Genomic DNA, 22011 nt, shown 5'->3' with positions numbered 1-22011 from the left:
ATATATGAGAATATATTTAAGCGACTTTGAAAGTCAGGTTTCGGTGGCTCAAACAACTTTAGGTATATGAATGCACCTTCGTAGATTCTGTTGCTTTTTATTTATCAGAAACAGAATTTTAATGAAGCAATACAGAGAGATTTTTCTATCGAAATGGAATATTTGAAGATTTTTTTTCTCGGTATCCTCCATGATGTACGATTTTCAGGTGTGCGCTTGAAAAAACTGATACCATCTTATGTGACTCTCGGCCAGGGTACCGGAATACTGTGTATATCGTTTGTCACCCATGAATATCAACTGTTTAACCAAAATCCTGTTCACTACGGTTAGTCTAGTTTTGAGTGTAATGTTAACATCTGCAAAATTTCGTCCCAATTTGTCAAGCGGTTATCGAGATGGCTATCAAGCAAGAAGTGCCTCGAAAAAAAATGATGGGCGCGGTCATGGGTGGTAAAACCCAGCGGCGAGCTTGCACCAAAGCAAAAGCAACCGTGTGAACGCAAGAAAGATGAGGAATTACTTCAAGCGCAATCCGTACTTTTCGATTCGGGACGTGACCAAGATCGTCAATTCTTTCGTCTGGTTTGTTCACTCTTCGTCTCCATGATAAGAATACCAATAAAAAGAATACTGTGGCAGGCGATCTGTGGATGCGACACATTTATCCGAAGACACTCATTTTTTGGCTGGTTTTGGCATCGTACCATTACCGATGGCAGAGAGATGCGAAGATGTTGTATTTGTGCCGATGGAAGCCAACTCGTCAGGACTTTGCTGAATTGAAAAATTACTAGCGACTAGAAAGTCTAAGCTGTCCGAAACACAATAATTTGAAGAAAGAATGGATGAAAGCATATAAGAAAGATGACGGGTTCGTGAAATTCGAGGGAGATTTTTTTTAGGGAGATTTTAAATACGAATAATGTTGTCTTCATGATGCTGGAATGTAATTTTATTACCCAGAATCAAACGGAGATCCTTAATATGCTCTCTTTGCGTCAGTGAGCGTCCGAAAATTCTGCAGTCGAACATAATTGGATTTTTTTTTCGGTGAGACGAAATGATTCTGCATTTTTCGACACTTAAAGCCAAATGATTTTGTTTTGCACCAATTAAGGAATGCATTCGGCGTATTCTGTAAATCGAGGTAGTCCAGATGGCATTTTATAATTTTAAATTTTTTTGTGCCTATACACTATGCAGAGTGTAGTGAACATCTAAGATAATTCGATCAGTTTTTTTTTTGCAATTTTTACAGTTCTGGGATGCCAGAGATTAATCCCGTACAGCATTTTGATAGTTTTTGTTACTGAAATATTGAAATCCGAAATGAAATAATCGACATCAAAATACTCTAAGGTGCCATTTAGAACCATATCAGGAATCAGGAATCAGAACAAATTGGCTCAAATGGCACGTTCCCCTTGATATTTGGAAATTTGTGCCTTGCCATCAGCTTGTTTTTAGCATCATTTTCCCGATATATGAGAGGGAAGGATTGAAAGGAAATGGTAAGGGTTGGACTAGGACGATAGGAAAAATTGACGACACAAAAACACATAAAAGTAGAAATAAATTCTGCACCCCTAGGAGATGCTGAACAATCTGCTGGGGATCACATTTCGTGGAAGCAGAAGTAAATTCTGAACCTCTACGAGGTCCCGAACAGTCTGCTGTTAATAAAACCTCCAACCCCCGAGAGGATTTAGAGATCTTACGAAAGCGACACCATTCTGCCCTCCCGGAAGAATGCAGAACGATTCACAGTATGTACGAGCAGAAGTAAATTCGGTACCCCATAAAGGATGCCAAACAATCTGCTAAACCCTATATAAGGTGAATACAGAAAGGATTCACTCCAGGAAGAACGATGAACCCTTCTGAATATAGCTCCTTACCACATTGGGTGAGAAACGAAAGAATATCCTTTAATTGTAGCTCCGCATACTCAGACTCAACCTTGAATGGAGAACCAAAAACCCGGATACGTAGTTGCGTCAATGCGGGACAGTTACATATCAGATGATATGAAGTACCATAATCGCATTCACACAAATCACATGAATAATACTCACCACGTTGAATAGTAGCCATGTGATAATTGAGTTTGCAATGTCCAGTCAGAGCTCTGACCAGAATACTGCAATGATGCTTGGAGAAATGCAGTAGACACTTTGACATTTTCAGATTTAAATTTGGTAGAAATGCTTTTGTCTGAGCGCAAATTTGCAAGCTGCGCCAGTAGCTGGCAAGTTTGGATGCAGCCCAAGAACGAATCTTGTGCTTTATCCAACTAGTTGAAAGTGGTAAAGCTGGTTCAGGACCAACGAAATCATTCGTTGCACCAGCTCTAGCCAACCCATTCATTTCCAGTAATACCAGAATGACCGGGTACCCATAAGAAGTAAACAGCATTTGAAATGCTAAGGTCTTCAATTTGAATTCGACATGCGATCACTAGATTCGACCGTGAATCATTCGAACTGAGTGCTTTTAAAGCTGCCTGACTGTCGGAACAAAAATAAATTCGTTTACCACAGATTCTCTGCTGAAGTGCCGATTGTATTCCACACAGAATCGCGTAGATTTATGGTTCGAACACAGTACAGTATCTACCAAGTGAATGAGATTGCTCTAGCCATATTTCACGACAGTAGATACCAGCACCAGCACGACCATTCAACAGAGAACCGTCCGTATAAAAAACTATGTGTTCATCAAGTTGTCGTTCCAAAAAACCAGACAACCATTCCTCACGAAGAGGATAGCTCACATTGAATGTTTTGAAAGGAAAACTGCATGTGAGAGTTAGGTCACTAGGAGCGAGTAAATACTCATCCCACGTAACCATTTGAGACCACAAGCGAGTGTGGCTGGTAGCATAATCTAATGGGTTACTGTTCCAAAGCCCTGTAACCTTAAGACGGTATGCACAAGATAATGCTTCTTGTTTTAGGAACACATGAAGTGGTTTAATGCACAGTAGCGCCTCTAGAGCAGCAGTAGGAGTTGTCGTGAATGCTCCTGTCATCGCCATTAGGACCATCCTTAGGAGATGATTTATCTTTGACTGAACTGTCGCGACTTCTCCTTTCTGCCACCATACATAACATCCATATGCTAAAATTGGTCTAACAATAGTTGTGTATCTGGGCTTGAGTCTCCATGATTTTCCAAAAGCTCGTCTGCATTGGCCGAAAGCCATGCAGGCTCTTTTAATCTTGAAGTCAATGTGAGCAGACCAATTCAGTTTTGAATCCAGAATAACCCCGACGTATTTAACTTGATCGATCACAGTGACCTCTGAACCAAAGAACTGCAACGGACGAGCTCCTGTGATTATCCTACGATGAGTGAAAAGCACCATTGATGTTTTGCCCGGATTTACAGTTCAACAGATCGCAGGGCTTGTTGCATTAAATCAAAGAGAGTGTTAATGCTTATATCGGTCATCAATATATGATAATCGTCGCAAAACCATAAGTCAGAAATCCAAGGTTATTAAGTTTCCTTAACAAACCATCAGTGACTAGGTTCCATAAAAGTGGGGATAGTCCACCACCTTGAGGACATCCACAGACACTCAGTTTTCTAATCTCTGCTTGCCGAAGCGATGAACAAAGAAGTCGATTGCTAAGCATTGCGTGTATCCAGTTTGTGATACTTGAAGGTTTGCCATGACCACGGGCTGCTTCCAGAATTGAATTGAAAGACACGTTGTCAAAGGCACCTTCAATATCTAGGAAAACTCCCAAGCAAGATTGCTTTTGTGAGAAAGCTTTTTCAATGTTGTACACAACATCATGTAATAGGGTTGTAGTGGACTTTCCACGCTGGTAAGCATGTTGCATTCCATGTAGCGGATGCACGCCCAGACTAACATTCCTGATATTTTTTTTGTTTCAATTATAGAGGCTTTAACATTAATGTCATTCACCTCTTCGGGCCAGAAAAACTTTCTGACCCTATGTGCGGGGTTGGGAATCGAACCCAGGCGGGCTGCGTGAAAGGCATTGACTTACCCATCACGCTATACCCGTCCCCTTCCTGATATAGTGATCGACTATGCGTTCCACTGTTTTAAGAAGAAATAAGCTAAGAATTATAGGCCTGAAACTCTTCGCTTCCTCATAAGTGTCGCGACCGCCTTTGGGAATAAATTTGACAATTATTTCCTGCCAGGCTCTTGGAATATATCCTGTCACAAGACAAAAAGTAAGTATTTTCTTCAAAACATGTTTGAAATGTTCATACCCTTTCTGCAGTAACACTGGGAAAACTTCATCCTTTCCAGGAGACTTGTACGGAGCAAAACTCTCAACTGCCCATTTGACCGATTCAATCGTCACAACGCTTCGAGCAAGGGCCCAAGAATCGTAACTACCTGGAAAAGTCTCGGGAAGAGCTGTCGGTGATGGATCCCTACATCCTGGAAAGTGAGTGTTAAAAAGATATAAAAATCGCCACACGAAAATTTTTCAACTTCTTTGTATAGACGCCAAACAAAAGCTAATCGTACGATATGCGTCAAAATTTGACAGAATGTGTACGTTGAGAGAATAAAAGTTTACCGATTGGACAAGCGCGGGAATTTTAAAATGAAAATTCCGGTTCTTTTTTTTATCATAAGGTATTTAGCTTGATCAGACCATGTCAATTTCAAGCCATTCAATTTGAGAATGTGATTATTTTTTGGTTTAAGAAAAGAAGCTCTTGGATTATGAGGAAAGATAATTAAATGCTTTTTTTCTGCATTTGGTTTAATTTTCCATTTTGACAAATAATCACTGAAAATATTTAAACTTCTTTGTAGGCGACTGCCGATCACTCTTAGATTTCTACCTGTGGCTAACAGACAACGATTTCTGACAACCAACGGGTAGATTTGGAAGATCAGAAGTGAAAATATTATACAAGATTGGAGCTACGCTCGAACCCTGCGGAACACCGGCTCGTACGGGTAGCAATTCAGATTTACAATTCTGATAGCAAACCTGAAGAGTACGATCAGTTAAATAATTTGGAATCATTTTGATCAAATAAATAGGAAACTGGAAATCAGACATTTTTGCTATTAAACCTTTGTGCCAAACACTGTCGAATGTTTTTTCTATGTCTGGAAGAGCAACTCCAGTGGATAACCCAGAAGATTTATTTGCTTTTATCATGTTCGTTACTCTGACAAGTTGATGAGTAGTTTAATGTTCATGACGAAATCCAAACTGCTCTGGTAAAAAATTGAATTCTCATTTATATGAGACATCATTTTCAACAAGATTTTTTTTCAAAAAGTTTACCGATAGAAGAAAGTATGCTAATTGGTCGATAACTTGATGCTTCTGCTGGCTTTTTATCAGATTTGAGGATAGGAATTACTTTAGCGTTTAGTCTCAAGGAAACATCGGGAAGATTTTTAAAAAGAATATTAAAAATTATATCATTACCAGGATCTTTCATGTTTTTAAGTTTAGGATTGACTTAATTTCATCCAAATTCGTCTCAATAATGTCATTTGGTAAAGACACTTGAGTTGAAATATGATCATATTTCAGTGAGACTTCATTTTCAATAGGACTCACAACGTTCAAATTAAAATTGTGGACACTCTCGAACTGCTGAGATTTCATTCCTTGATTTCTTTCCTTGAGAGCAGGAATTGGTTTTTGAGGTTTCTTAAGAACGTTAGAAAGTGTCCAGAAAGGTTTTGAATATGGTTTAATTTGTTCAACTTCTTTTGCGAAATTTTCATTTCGCAAAAGAGTAAATCTATGTTTAATTTCTTTTTGTAAATCCTTAACTATGTTTTTCATAGCAGGATCACGAGAACGTTGATATTGTCGTCGACGAACATTCTTCAATCGAATGAGCAGTTGAAGATTGTCATCGATGATAGGGGAATTTAATTTAGTTTGAGCTTTGGGAACTGAAAGATTTCTAACTTCGATAATATAATGATTCAAATTATCAATTGCTGTGTCGATGTCCGCAGAATTTTCTAAAATAGTTTCATGATCCACATGATTTTCAATGTGAGATCTGTAATCCAACCAATTAGCTCTATGATAGTTGAATATAGAACAAATTGGATTAATTAAAGCTTTGTGGAAAGTCTGAATGTTACTGGAAGATTATCTGAGTGAAAGTCAGCATGTGTAATCGGTTCACTACAAATGTGACTTTGATCCGTTAGAACCAGATCAATTGTAGACGGATTTTTCACGGAAGAGGAACAAGTCGGATTACTGGGATGAAGAACTGTGAAGTAATCAGCTGAGAGTTGATTATGAAGTATTTTACCATTACTATTATTTTGCCTACAATTCCACTGGACATGCTTAGCATTTCAGTCCCCTACTACGAAAAATTTCGGTCGATATCTTGTGAGTTTTTGCAAATCGCCTTTACAGACATTTAATTGTTCGCCGGTGCATTGGAATGGCAAATATGCTCCAGCGATGAAATAAATTCCATGAATGGTTTCAACTTCGACTCAGAAGCCGACTGTCGTTGTCATCGTATTGATTATGGTGCGATCGAGGAATCTCCAAGCGAAATACAAAGCTTGTTACTACAAGCGGAAGACCACCACTATTTTATCATAAAAAACTATACTGGTTATTTCGTAAAATTTGTGTGTCAGAATGTTTATTGTAACTAAACTGTACTGTAGTTTAGGTGTATCGTTTCAAATTCTAGTAGTGTAAAAGGGCAAAACCTGCACAATTCACATAATCGATCAACTAATTGATATTCGAAAGTATAAAGATAGAGTGACAGTTTTATTTGTATTCACGACATCCAGTTATGTCTCTGACATTACATACCAATACTTTTTGATCAAGCTACACGGAGAACCCTCCGATCATAAAATTGCGATATCGCAGTTTTTAGATTTTTGCGATAGTTGATTCAACTAATTTCTTTTTGATTCAACCAATATGGTTTTTGACTTGCGTATATTCAAGTAGTAGTAGTAGTTGTGTTGCTTTGAATGCTGTCAAATGCCGAAGACAGCTGAAAGCAAAACAATAATCGCAATAGAAAATCAACATTTTTAGTTGAAATCTGTTCGCGTCGCTTCAAATGTCGAAAACAACTAAAACCGATTTGTTTTTCAACTAACAGAGTTTTGTTTCAATAACAACGCCAGTTATTTCAACTAAAATATTTGTTGAAATTGAAAGGTATGTGTCCTCACTAATTGACAGCATTTTTTTTTCAACCAATTAAATTAGTTGTTTCAATCATCGTTTCTGCTAATCGAAAAACAAAAATGACAGTTTAGTTAAAACAACAATCGACTAGTTGTACCAAATTTTAACCAATCAAATTCAGAAAATCAACTAATATTCTGGTTGAAATGGGATCGCGGGTGGTTCCGTGTAGTATCTTAGAGATAAATTGCCATTCCCACTTCAAACGTGTGTATGGGGTAGTGGCAGGACAAACGAGTCTGGGACCTTAACAAAATACAACAGAAGAGAAAACAAACAATATTTGATATGAAAGCAAAGCAAATTAAATGAATGATGCCAAAACCAATTTTACCTGTTTTATTTTTATTTCCAGAAAATTTAGTGATAATGGGATAAAAACTCAATTTTTTGAAAAAAAAACTCGTATGTGCGAATTTTAAACGGTACACTTTATCCAGATTTGCCTATACACTCAGTGTCAACATGAAGCCATGATCGTTTACCTAAAATTGTGTTCATTCTGCTCGCAAATTGTTAGTTATAAGCTTCATCTAACGAACCAGACACGATTCTAGAGGAGCCCAAAAAACATACTCCCAAATGTAAAAGTTCTAAAATGCTCCACCACTAAATAAGTAGGTACCTGTGCGTGCTGATGCGTATCCTCACTTGATTTGTTTTTTAGGCGAACATTACCGAAAAATGGAAATTTTAGTTATCTCGCAACCCGCAGATGTTGCCGGAGGCTCCTCCCGGTAGAATAACCGCAAATCATTTTGACAACACCGTGTAAAGCCTCCCGGTTAGCAGCGAGTTCGAGTGGTGCGCACCACTTCACACACAACCCACGGAGTACCAAGGGGCGCCCATGAAGTGGGTAAATTTAAAATACCCTTGGGTTGCTGTTAACCTACTAACTTGTTACACTTAATTGAAAAATACGACCGGGCTTGCGATTAAAAACCGGAATGTGGCTTGAAGCAGTTGAAACTGAACAGCAGCTCAGCGGTAAATTTGTAATCCTCTGCGGTTTTATCTGGTGTGAGTACGCGGCATGTCATCATCCTGTAATTGGAGGATGTTTTTCGTTTACCACAACGGATTAGAGCATCAACTGAACTGTGGAACTGTGTCAAACTGGGCTCATTTACCTATCGCTGCTATTTCGATGTTTTGTCCAATTTGTAGCTCGGCGGGATTGACAAAAAAAAAGCTGTTGCATTCTCGTTTTGTTTGTGCTCCGGATGTGTCCTCGGCTGGTCGGAGTTGGTAAGCTGAAAAATATTTTCCCATGTAAATCCCGGGATCGTGATTGGTTTTAATTCCCTGAATGTTTTGTCGATTCAAATCTGCTGTGAGAGTACAGTACTGGAAAAACGAACATCCTAAATTCACAGAAAAAATGCCTGCGCTCATACATTTTAAAATCTTTATTCTTAGCAGTTTATAACTGGGAAATAGCAACTTTCAGTTTGGTAAATTGTTAAATCTATTCACATTTCGTAACATCAAATTATTTACAACGCACTTCCTCTTACACGATAATTAAGATACTGAACGGTAACTGAAATCAGCAATGAAGCCTGCACGAATAGTTTTAGACTGCGATCAGCTTCGCCACCAGTGCCCAAATCACCACCGAGACTATTCCTGCCGCGAGGTTCTGCGATGCCCCATTTCTGCCGCTACCGAACAAGCCGGCCGTTTCCAGTCGGCTAGAGATCGGCGTCGTCGATGACACTCCGTAGTGTAGCAAACTGTTGTCGACCTGGCCGTCGTATCGGTATCGGACATCGTTATTGAACACATTGTCTGGTGTGCTGACGTAGCCCAGGGCTCCGGTTTTCGATCGAAGAATTCTAAAGTTAACTTCATCGGTGCGAAGTTTTCCACCGACAAAGTTGTGTAACCGGTTGACCACCACGTACAGGTAGCCCTCGTGATCGAATCCCATTCCGTCGACCCACTGAATGTGAGTCTTGTCACGGGCGACTATAACCTGATTCTTGGCGGTGAACGGTTTGTACGAATCCCACCGGGCGATCGAGTGTTCTCCCAACAAGCCGAAATATAGCTCACCCTGATTGTCCATAATCATTCCGTCCGTTTGGGAACTCTTGCGGCCATAGTCGGTAACCGATTCCAGAATGTCTCGCGGGGTTGCTTTCAGTACGAATTCCGGATCCCGCAGCAGTGAAGCCGGCAGAGAGTACAGATGATAGCTGGACAGTGGGCTGTAGTAAACGTTTCGCTCGTAGTTTTGGTTTCCGAGCAAAGGATCGTTCTGCGGATCGATGTCATTCTGAATGTGTGGATTGTAGTACGGTCCCAGCGCAATGCCGTCAATGTGAATCGAAAAGTTCAACTCAGTGTCGTTGACGGCGAACCGAATGGCGTTTTGAGCCGCACGCATCGAGTTATTCTCACGCACTTTCCAGGACCGGTTAAGCTGCCGGGAGTAGACGACAATGCCCGGATCTCCGCCGCTGTTGTCGGTAATGTACGCGAAGCCTCCGAATGCATCATCGATGACCAGTTTATTCAGATAGTTGACTCCTGCCGGGACCACATCTCTCGGAAATTCGTACCGCATGATGACAGTTCCGTTACGTTTCAGATCCAGAAGTAGAATTTTCGGAGGACACGTCACATGATTGCCATCTGAAAAATGCGAAAACAATTTAGAACAAAAATGGAAATTTGCTTACGAAATGAAATTACACTAGAACCTTAATTTACGTGATATTTCTCACGCGTTTTTTTTTCGCAATAAAATTGTTTTCGATCTAATTTACTCGACAATCGCGCGAAAGAAATTGTTTCAGTAAACTGAACTGTTCAGTTTTTTTTTAATTTAGTATGATTTAGTTGATCTTGTTTTTTAGGCATTGAAGAACACTTTGGGAAAAGAAATCAGTATCTAAACCCGTATGTGAGTGCAGTTTGTACTCACGGACTTCTGCTTATGAACACTTCTTCACGGAACGACCGAAATTAGCTCTGCGCCTATTTCGTATTACTGTTTTTGAATTAGTTGATTTTAACAACAAAATTTCCAAAATAACTATAAAATTAGTTAAAATTGAGAAATTACTTTGCTGAAAAAAATTCTTATTTCTAGTGAATGTGTTTAGTTGGCGAATATTCTGGACACAAACCAGCAATATTTCAATCCAGTACAAAATTCTCATTGACAACAAATTTTGTTATTAAAATCAGAAAATTTGTTTCTATTTATCTATCACCATCATTACTGAAGGACAGGACAAAGAAAACAAAAATGAAATTGGTTTTAATAACAAGTTTATTAGCTAAAAACTCATGAGAAGTGTCAAAGCAAAACAATCCAATATAAAGCTAAAAGGGACAGTCTTGTTGAACCTGCTTGCAAATTGTTTAGATGTTTTTCGCATGTGTTACGATATATCCATATATAAATTTCTAAACCGATATGTAAAACTGACGTAAACTGTTAGTGGAAAGTGTATTTATTCAGAATTTGTGAGCATTTAAAGCGATTGTGCCTAATAATGTTTTTACGGGGAACAGTGAAGTGAGTTTCGAATATTGCACTCTGATTGTATATGTCAAATGATGTTTTTTGTCTCTTCCAACCTTCTGGGCTACGCTGTCCGGTGTACTACTTGTACCGAGTGCTCAAAGTTTTCAGTGAAATAGTCAATTTCGCGAAGTCGAATGAGGAAAAATGCAATTGAGAAGAAAAATATTCAAAAAGAAGTTTATGTTTCGCTTATGTCTTTCTCTCCAATACAACATCGTATTTATACCTGCCAATATGGAAAAGATAACCGCGACTGAAATTTTTTCCGGTAGTTGTGTGCCATCTAGTGGCTATTAGTCATTACGGTGTTAACGTTTTTTTGGTGACAGAGCGCCATATAGCTGCAAATTGCAGAAACCAATTCAACTATTTATGTTGGTTGAAAACAACGTTTTATTTCTCTAATTCAACTAAAAAATTAGTTGAATGGATATGAAGCGTGCCTTAGCTAAGAAATGACAGCACGTTTAATTGGTGAATTTAACTAAAAACATAGCCATTTCAACAAATATTTTATTATTATTAAGGGAATTAGAATTAAAAAATCTAAATTAGCAAAAGTAAGATTTTTTTAGTTGTCTCAAAAAATAACTAACTAAAATCAGAAAATCAACTAATTTTTTCGCCAAAATGCTGATTTCGGTCTTTCCGTGTTGCCTTTTTCATATAGTAAGGCTATGCAATCACTGTGAAAACCGATTTTTTAACCGAGGCCTGGAGGGCCGATTGTCATACAAGATACAAATGAAAGGTCTCATAGTTCCATAGCCTGCTATTGAATGTCAACCTGGTTCCGGAGATATATGATGATATGCATAAAAAAAATGGACAAAATATGCACTCACTTTTTTCAGAGATTGCTGAGCCGATTTTCACAAACTAAGATTCCAATAAAAGGTCTCATATTCCCATAGCCTTCTATTGAATTTCATTTGGATCCGACTTCCGGTTCCGGAGTTACATAGCAATATGTGAAAATTAGAAAAAAGTGTGCACTCAATTTTCTCTAAAACGGCTCAAACGATTTTCACAAACTAAGATTTAAATCAAAAGTCTTATAGTTTCCTAAAAATTCCTAGAGCATTTTATCCGGATCCAACTTCCGGTTCCGGAACTAAATTGTGATAAGTGGAGAATTACCAATTTCATTAGTTTTTTTTTCACGAACGATGGTAAAGAGGTACAAATCTTATAAAACTGTCTGATAAATTCTTCTAGTTTGTAGAGCTTGTTAGTTTGTGGGCATAAAAACTTAATTCGGTACTACTGGTCCCCCTTTTGCTATTCCCGAAGCACCGAAAGTGGTGAAGAAAATCTCCAAAAATAGAACTCACTTCGATTTCTCTGCGATGCTTGAACCGATTTTCACAAATCATGATTTGAATTGAAGCTCATATTATCTTCAAAGCTACTGTGAAATTTCATCTGGATCCGACTTCCGATTCCGCAGTTACAGTGATGATGAGTGTCAAAGTTTTCAAATCGCCATATAGATTGAAATTATGTACAACACCGAATGAAGAAGAAAACACAAAACGAATGATGCGTGCTATGTTCTGTTTCGTACACGCTATGAAGAAACAGTTACGGATGTCTGCTACTGGTGTGTGATATTGGTAAAAGACGGTGCTGCGGTTGATAAAATTTTTAGCGAATAAACGAATGTCATTGAATTCAAATTTATTTGAGAAAAAAATGAGAATGGTGATTGAAAACTGCAAAAAGGATCTCACTCACTCGTTTTCCTTCAAGACGGCCAAATCGATTTTCACAAACTCATAGGTTAAAAGAAAAAGTTTCATACGTAATTTCTAAATTTCTTTTGGATACTACTTCAAATTCCGGAACTACAGGATAAACAGGATTTGTAGAGTTTGTTGGATTAGGTCCGAACAAACTTTCCTATTTCTATTCAATGAACAGTTGTTTTTGCGAATTCCACAGTAATATTTATGATGTTACAAGTAATATGAGAAAGGAATCATTACACCACTAGGTGGATTAAAAGAAGTTTTTACAGGTTAACTCTTTATACTTTTAATCTGGTATACAAGTTTAATCTTGCATACAAGGAAAGGGATTTTCAGCTAATTTATTGCCCATGAAAACTACTTCAATACGAGTAAAGACTGTCCCAGAAAGTACGGACGCAACCAAAAACCGCAGCCATTTCGCAATGGCTCAGAATCTGTCAATTTTTATGGCTGCGTCCTTTTGTTTACATTCTTCTCTAACCACTTGTGCAGTTGTTTATTCGTTTTCATTAGTTTGTTTCGAAATGCGTGAACTTTCAGCAGAACTACGTCGAAAAATTGTGTACAAATGGTGCACAGAACGCGGACTGTCACTGAGAAAGATAGCAAAAATGGAAGGAGTAAGTGAAAAAGCTGTGCGAAATGCAATCAGGAAGTTCGGTGAGGATAACACTTTTGAGGATAAACAAAAAAACGGGTCGAAAAAAAGATCCTGCTAGCCCTCAGTTGGATAAACGTATACTGAAGGCGTTCGGGCAAAAGAAGGAGGTTTCAGTTCGGGATGTGGCCAAAAAAGTGGGCACTTCGAAGTCAAATGTTCTTAGTGCTAAAGAACGTTTGAATCTTCGAACCTATAAGAAGCAGAAACAACCAAAACGTAGTCCGAAACATGAAGCATCAATCAGGCCGAGGGTTCGAAAGCTGTACAATACGATTTTTGCTAGAAATTTGAACTGCATAATCATGGACGACGAAACCTACGTGAAACTCGATTACCAATCCTTGCCGGGTCCACAATATTATACGGTGCGAGAATAGCAAGTGTTAAACCAGTCCGAGACATCGATTGAAGTCGAAAAATTTGTTAAGAAAGCTATGGTCTGGCAAGCAATTTGTAGCTGCGGTAAGATTTCGAAACCCTTCATCACCACTGCTTCAATGAACAGCGAAATATATATCAAGGAATGTTTACAAAAACGACTTCTACCCATGATTCGAAGCCACAAGGATCCTGTTGTTTTCTGGCTAGATCTTGCTTCTCGCCACTACTCGAAATCAACGGTAAAATGATATACTACCAAAAATGTCACTTTCGTCCCAAAAGACATGAATCCACCAAATTGCCACAACTTCGACCAATTGAGGAATTTTGGGCATTAACGAAGGCACATCTTAGGAAACATGTCTCGGCAGCCGAAACCATTCAACAGTTCGAAAAGATTGGAAAAATATGTCAAAACTTATCACCAAGAAGTTTGTACGGAATTTAATGAGGAACGTTCGCAAAAAGGTGCGCCAGCTACTCTACAATGGCTAAGTAGCAAATGTTGAGAATAATATTCTGTTCTTGTAGTCTAATATTATCAGTATAACGAATAAAATTTGAATATCTAACACTTGTGAATTATTTACAGCGAAATCAAAGTGCGTCCATACTTTCTGGGACAGTCTTTATTTTTGGAACGGGTGTAAAGAGTAGATTCCGGAAAATGATGTTTGAGGTATTTTGAAAATCCAAGGCGGCTTGCGGTTTATTGATATTCCTTTAAAACCCTCACAGTGTGAGTATTTTCGGAACAGATTTGATGAATAGCTACCGGAAAACAAATTCGGAAGGAATTTGGTGAATAGGGACCGGAAAACAATGTTTGGGGTCGTTCCTAAATTCAAGATGGTGACTTCCGGTTTATGGATGTTCCTTGAAGATGGGTATTTTCTTAACGGATTGAGTATTTTCGAAACGGATATGATGAATAGATATCAGAGAACGATATGTGAGCTCATTCCGAAGTCCAATATGACCGCCATTCCCTTAAATCCCTTAAAATATTGGTGTTCTCGGAATAAATTTGATATCAGTTTGGGGTCGTTTCGAAATTCAAGATGGAATCCGGGTTATTGATATTCTTTGAAAACTCTTATAATTGGGATACGGATTTGATGATTAGATGCAAGAAAACAACGTTTGAGGTTGTTCTGAAATCCAAGCCTTGAATTTGAAAACCCTTACAATATGGGCATTTCGGAAGCGTTTGAATGAATAGATGCCGAAAAACGATGTTTGATGTCTGTTCGAACTCCAAGATATTTTCGGAACAGATTCGATATCAGCTCGTTTCAAAATTCCATATGGTGATTTCCGGTATGTCGACAATTCTTGAAAACGCTTACTCATATTGTAAAAGTTTCCTAGAAATATCAATAAACTGGAAATTGCCATCAACAATCTTTAGCGTCGTTCCGAAATTTAAGATGGCGACTTCTTGAAAACCCTTACAATATGGGTATTTTCGAAACGGATTTGATGAGCAGAAGCCGGAAAACCAGGCTCAATTTTGTTCTGGAATTCAATATGGTAACTTCCGGCTTATTGATATTTCTTGAAGCCCCTTATAATATGCGTATTTTCGGAACGGGTTTGATGTATAAATGTAGGAAATTTCAATGAACAAGAAGTCAACATCATGGAATTCGAAACCAGCTCAAATTTCCTTTACCGGAATCTAGTCAACGAATGCTACTCGAAAATACCCATACTGTAGGAGTTTTGAGGCAATATCTATAGATCGGAAGTCGTTCTCTTGCATTTCGAAACCACCTTGATTGTAGCCATCAAATCCGTTCGGAAAGTAACCATAATGTAAAGGTTTTGAAGAGATTCCAATTAACCAAAAGTCGCAATCTTGAATTTTGAAATGACCCCAAACATTATTCTTTTGAATCTACTTTTCACATCCGTTCCGGAAGTATCCATATTGTAAGCTTTCCAAAGAAATATTATTAAGCTGGATGTAGCTATCTTGAATTTCAGAATCACCTCGAACAACATTTTCTGGCACCTACCCATCAAACCCGTTTCGTTGTTGCGGGGTTTCAAGGAATATGAAAAAAAGACGGAACCAACAACCTTGCATTTCAGAACCACCGCAAACATCGTTTTCTGACATCTACTCATCAAACCCATTCCAAAAATACCCATATTGTAAGGGTTTTCAAGGAATATCAATAAACTGGAAGTCGCCATCTTGGAATTCAGAACCACCTCAAACATCGTTTTCGGAAATTTACTCATCAAACCTGTTTCAAAAATACCCATATTATAAGGATTATCAAGGAGTATCAATAAACCGGAACTCGCCATCTTGGAACTCAGAACCACCTCAAACATCGTGTTCCGACATCTACTCATCAAAACCGTTCCAAAAATACCCATATTGTAAAGGTTTTCAAGGAATGTCAATGAACCGGAAGTCGCCATCTTGGAATTCAGAACTACCTCAAACATTGTTTTTTGACATGTACTCATCAAACCCGTTTCAAAAATACCCATATTATAAGGATTTTCAAGGAATATCAATAAACCGGAAGTCGCCATCTCGGAATTCAGAACCACTTTAAACATCGTTTTCTGACATGTATTCATCAAACCCATTCCAAAAATACCCATATTGTAAGGGTTTTCAAGGAATTTCAGTGAACCGGAAGTCGCCATCTTGGAATTCAGAACCACCTCAAACATCGTGTTCCGACATCTACTCATCAAAACCGTTCCAAAAATACCCATATTGTAAGGGTTTTCTAGGAATATCAATAAACCGGAAGTCGCCATCTTGGAATTCAGAACTACGTCAAACATCGTTTTCTGACATGTACTCATCAAACCTGTTCCAAAAATACCCATGTTATAAGGATTTTCAAGGAATATCAATAAACCGGAAGTCGCCAACTCGGAATTCAGAACCACTTTAAACATCGTTTTCTGACATGTACTCATCAAACCCATTCCAAAAATACCCATATTGTAAGGGTTTTCAAGGAATATCAATAAACTGGAAGTCGCCATCTTGGAATTCAGAACCACCTCAAACATCGTTTTCGGAAATTTACTCATCAAACCTGTTTCAAAAATACCCATATTATAAGGATTATCAAGGAGTATCAATAAACCGGAAGTCACTATCTCAATATTTAGAACCACCTCATGCATCGTTTTCCGAAATCTATTCATCAAACCGGTTTCGAAAATACTCATATTTTTGTAATTTCCATGGAATATAAATGAGCCGGAGATCACTTTCATTGAATTCAAAAACCTCTTTTTATGAAGTAGGTTCTTAAAAAAAAGTTTGCGTTATTTGAGATTTTGTTTGTAAAAAGAGTTACGTGAAAAAAGTTTACGTAAACGGAGGTTTGGATGTACCTTGATCAAAAAGTTCCCGGAGTTTATTCAGAAAATAAAAATACAAGATTATTCATCAAAATCGACATTGTCCCCTTCAAAGCACTCTCCATCTACTGCAACACACCTATGTCAGCGCTTGATCCAATCCTCAAACCACTTTTTATATTCATCTCGTGTGCTGAAACGCGTTCGGACGAAGTAGTTTCTGGAGTCGACCGAAAAGGAAAACAGTCGCAGAGAGCCAAATCAGGTACATTCGGTGGTTGCTGAATGACATTCGTTTCGTTTTCAGCCAAATGCTAACGGCTAACGATGGCATTGTGTGACGATGCGCTGTCGTGGTGCAAGATCCACGACTTTTTCACCCCCTAATCTGATGCTTTTTCTGCTAATCGCTTCACGTAAACGTCTCTTAACTACTCTGCCAGCTTTCTAATAGTCAATTTGCGGTCTTCGGTCATTTTACATAATTTTTTTTAACTCACTTGTAGGTGGATTAATGTCAACTTTGATTATACTAAAAGAAGCCGTCTGTACCAAACAGAAATTCTTCTGAAGACATGAAAGATCCAAAATCAACCCCTGAAGCACAAATAAAAAACCTGTTTCAATCCACCTAGTGGTGTAATGATGCCTTTCTCATATTTCCAATATATTCAGAAATATCACCAAAAGATTTTGTGAAGAAAATTTTTTTTCAATCCTGAATAAAATAAGAAACTTTCTTTGGGTATAAACTAACATAACCTTTTCAAATTGTGAACAGTTATGTCAAGTTAATAAGAAATTTTTTCTTTATTTTGCATCGTCGCACTAAATGATTAAACACAATTTACCCTATAGTCTGTTTCATCAGAAGTCGGACCCGGATGAAATTAAACAGCAACCTATAAGACTGTAGGAACTTTCATTTGAGCCTGTTTGTGAAAATCGATCAAATCATCTCTGTGAAAATTGAGTGAGTCTCGTTTTAAACTTTTTGACTACTACTTCTGGTACTTCTGGAACCAGGATCTTGGAACCAGTATAGCCGAAGTCGGTTCGTTTAGTAAGTAACTAATATAGCCTACAAATTGAATCAGTTTTAAGCCAAATCTAGAAGAATTTTACTCTTCGTCGCTCTAAATGACGATGTGAAATTCAATAGCAACCTACAGGACTACAAGATTTTTTTATGAGTGACATTATTTGACACATACCCACATAAATTGCTCAGCTCGATGAACTGTGTCGAATTACATAGAACACTTAGCCCTTCGGGTCAATTTTTCAAGTGATTGTATAAACTTTCTTTATGAGAAAGGCAATAAGTGCACTTTTATTGAAAAGCATCTTTATCATGATCTTGCAATAACATTAACAAGTAAGTACAAATTGAATAAAAGGATTAGAAATTTACATATTTTTCCCCTGAAAAATATAAATTTTAACGTGGCAACCCTGCACGCTATACGAAATTATACAAAGCACGCTGTGAATGGAGCAAAGCCGCACGTACCGTCGCATACCAGTTTTGCATCGTAATTTTTTTTTTGAATTTAAGAGGTTTTAACATTGTTGTCATTCATCTCTTCGGGCCAGAAAACTTTTCTGACCCTATGTGCGGGGTTGGAAAACGAACCCAGGTGGGCAGCGTGAAAGGCATCGACATACCCATTACGCTATACCCGTTCCCCTGAAGCATCATTTTGAATTTGAATGTTTTGACACTCATCGCCCTATAATTTCGAAACCGGAAGTCGGATCAGGATGAAATTGCACAGTATATTTAAAGACAATGCTTTAATTTGAATCATAAATCGTGAAAAACGGCTTAACCGTTGCTGAGAAATCGACGGGAGTTCCATTTTTGGAGATTTTCTTCACTATTACCGGCGCTTTCGGAAGTGGAGACCGGGGAGTTGTAGTTCCAAAGTAGTTTTATATAATCACTTACTAATAAGATCCGTCAATTAGATAAATTTAGCAGTAAGTATTAAAATATTGTGCACCTCATTTCGCCATCGCTTGTGAAAAAATACTCAAGAAATTGAAAATTTTCAAGAAGTTTCCGAGAAAAGTGATTGCATATTTTTTCATAAATTTTCACATATTTCCTTGTAATTCCAGAACCGGAAGTGGGATCCAAATAAAACTCAGAAAAATTGTATAAGACTAAAAGTCCTTTCATTTAAATCTAAGCTTGAGAAAATCGGTTTAGCTATCTCTGAGAAAATTGAGTGACATTATTTGTCACACACACAGACATTTTGTGATCTCGACGAACTGAGTCGAATGGTATATGACACTCGGCCCTCCGGGCCTCGGTTCAAAAGTCGGTTTTCACAGTGATTGCATAACCTTTCTAAATGAGAAAGGCAAAAACGCTTATTTTGATATGATTGGGACCACTGTGCCTAATGCCACAAAAGCCTAATGTGACGCTCTGAATTGATAACTCATTAAAAACGTGATTTTCAAGATACATTATCTTAAGAAAAGTTGCTCAGAACAATAGACGCCATCTTTTGACAAATTTTATTTATGTGATTAAAAGTGAGATAATAATATTATTTTACCTCCGGATCAACTTCGACAAAGTTGCGCAAAAAATTATTTCAAACAAATTTGCTAAAGGTACTTTTTTCGTATCTTGAGTGTAATATATGATATAATGTATTTTATAAAAAGAGTGTCCTAAAACCAGTCTTTGTAAAAAAAAAAGTATGAACATATCTCGCCTGCAGACGATCGCAGACGAGTAATTCAACCACGGTATGAAACCGCTTTTGAAGTAGTTTAATATATAAGTAGTCACATCTGTACCTTCCAGCGCCTTTTGATGATAGAAAAGTTGGAATTTTATAAAAAAAAAGCATGAAAAATTGCTCTATTTCATTAAACTGAAATGATAGCAGCATAGCATGTTTGAGAAAGTTGTGTAGTTTTTAATAATAAAATACTTTGTAAAACATGAAAAACTCGTTTGAATTGAAAATATATATGTTGTATTACAAAAACTGGTTTTAGGACAACCGTTTTAGAAAATACTTTATATCATAAATTACACTCAAGTTACGGGAATAGTACCTTCAGCAAATTTGTATGAAATAATTTGTTGCACAACTTTGTCGAAGTCTCTATGTTGATCCGGAGCTAAAATAATTTTTTTATCTCACTTTTAGGGAGATTGATCAAATTTGTCAAAAAATGGCGTCTATTATTCTGAGCAACTTTGCTGAAGATACTGTACCTCAAAAATTACGTTTCTATGAGTTATCAATTAAGAGCGTGAAATTGCGCTTTTGAACCACTGTGCCCTGTGGTGATTCCGGGAACTTTTTGATCAAGGTAGTACACAGATTGCTCAAGATACCTTTGCTTATGGGCGTAGTTAAATTTTGTATGTTTTCAATACTGAAATTGAAGAAAAATTTGAAACAACACGAAACTCGACTTATACTCCCTCCCCCGATTCTGCGCGTAAATTTCTAGTAGATTCTAGGATATACTTACCTCTCTGTAGCGTTTCGGTTCGTCCGGAATCCACTACCCACATGATGCCGTACTTGTCGATGGCAATCCCTTGAACGAACTGCAAAGCCGAACAGTTTCCCCGACGGTTCATTTCCCAGGACGGGAATGGAACGATCTCCGGATCGGACCGTCCGTTGTTTTCCGGCCGAACAAAGTATCCCAGAGTTGCCGGTACACCGTTCAGCATGCGAGGAATCGAAACGTACAGCCGATTTGCGTACGGCTTACAGTCCGATATCAGCACGTTCCTAGGAACGTACTCCCCAAGGTACAAGGCTCGAGCACGTTCGTCCTCACTTCCGAATGCATAGTCCAGAACATTCCACTCGTACACAACCCGGAACTGCCGGTCCGCCTGGGTTGTCGGACTGCTTGGTGTTGGTGGGTTAAAATTCGGATCTTGAGACTGAGATCTCAGCACACAAAGACCCAAACAAAGAACCAAAAGCAAATTCTTCGGTGTCATGTTAGCGTTAATCTTGATTTACACACTTGAATAACACACACACCCTGTTTATGCAGCGTCTAAGTTCAAAATAACTTCGATAAACGGATCCAGCACTGAATGTCCAATTATCGTTACGTGTCTAATGAATGCCGTTGATTCGTAGATTCTGATCGCCGTATTTTCAGTGCATCATCGAAGCGTTCATTTTGCGAACGCAAAACCTTGTCCCTCCTCCGCTGTCTCCTCAACAGGGCGGCGGCACTAGTCTCTACCCCGGCCGGACTCGATTTCAATTATCACTTGAATAACTTTACAATCCACTCACCACTGGCTTCGCTCTGCTTTACTGACGGGGCTCTCGGGGCAAAATATCTGGGGAGAAAAAAAGCAAGTAAAATAAAGACTAGTTAATTTAATTACTGCACACTTAAACATTTGGGACGCTCTCGGTTCTTGCCGGGTATCGGTATGGGTAACGAAATGTCTGACTGTCTCTGAGTGGATTCAAAGAACGAATGTTAATTGATCTGTCACATCACGTGCTTTGAAAAACGCCGATGCGATTTGCCCTCGATGATAGTTCGTGTCATCGCGTTGCTCGTTGAGTCTTTTTTTTCTCTCAATTTGTCGTTAATTATTTGAAACTAATCAACTTTTTCATTCTTTCTATATTTGCAGGTAAATTTTCCGCAAACATACAGCCGTGTTCATTTGTTAAATGAACCAATTTTTTAAGTAATCGGGCGGCGCTAATTGGCAGGGCGTGATCAATTTCAAATGGAAAGCGAAAACACGTTTGACGTAAAGGTGGTTTGCAAAAATTTCTACTATGGTTTTTTGTTTTATTTGACATGAAGAATGAAAGTGGTGTGATATTTATCACGTTAGAGTTTCACGGCTGTTTACTTGATAGTTGATGTTTTGATGATTCAGAAGTATGGATTATAATTGATCCATTATATGGCTTGTCATATAGAAGGGAGAAGATGAACATATAAACTAACCTACTAACTAATGTAACTTTTCTTTATGTTTCGTCTTAGACTCGTCAGTGCAGAGCAGTTCAAATTGAACTGCTTAGTGCAAACTTAAACAGTTCAATTTGAACCGCTAAGCAGACGTAAAGTTAA

At 38.1% G+C, this 22011-nt stretch overlaps 2 protein-coding genes across 4 annotated transcripts in view; one reads left to right on the top strand and one right to left on the bottom strand.

The window, feature by feature from the left end:
* The window catches only part of LOC131436161 (junctional adhesion molecule A-like), a 1299588-nt gene that overhangs the window by 671128 nt on the left and 606449 nt on the right, over nucleotides 1-22011 (top strand). The window lies entirely within an intron of this gene.
* LOC131436160 (protein yellow-like) overlaps nucleotides 8615-22011 on the bottom strand; it is a 42742-nt gene continuing 29345 nt past the window's right edge. The window contains exons 2-3 of the mRNA XM_058604696.1: nucleotides 20413-21253; nucleotides 8615-9860 (exon numbers count right to left, since the gene is read on the bottom strand). Coding sequence (XP_058460679.1) covers nucleotides 8797-9860; nucleotides 20413-20899 — 1551 coding nt within the window. The 5' untranslated portion in view covers nucleotides 20900-21253 and the 3' untranslated portion in view covers nucleotides 8615-8796. The remainder of the gene's footprint in view (nucleotides 9861-20412; nucleotides 21254-22011) is intronic.

Source organism: Malaya genurostris, chromosome 3, assembly GCF_030247185.1.
Source record: "Malaya genurostris strain Urasoe2022 chromosome 3, Malgen_1.1, whole genome shotgun sequence".
Classification (NCBI taxonomy): Eukaryota; Metazoa; Arthropoda; class Insecta; order Diptera; family Culicidae; genus Malaya; species Malaya genurostris.
Note: the sequence above shows the minus strand (reverse complement) of the source record. Positions and strands in the feature narration are given on the sequence as shown.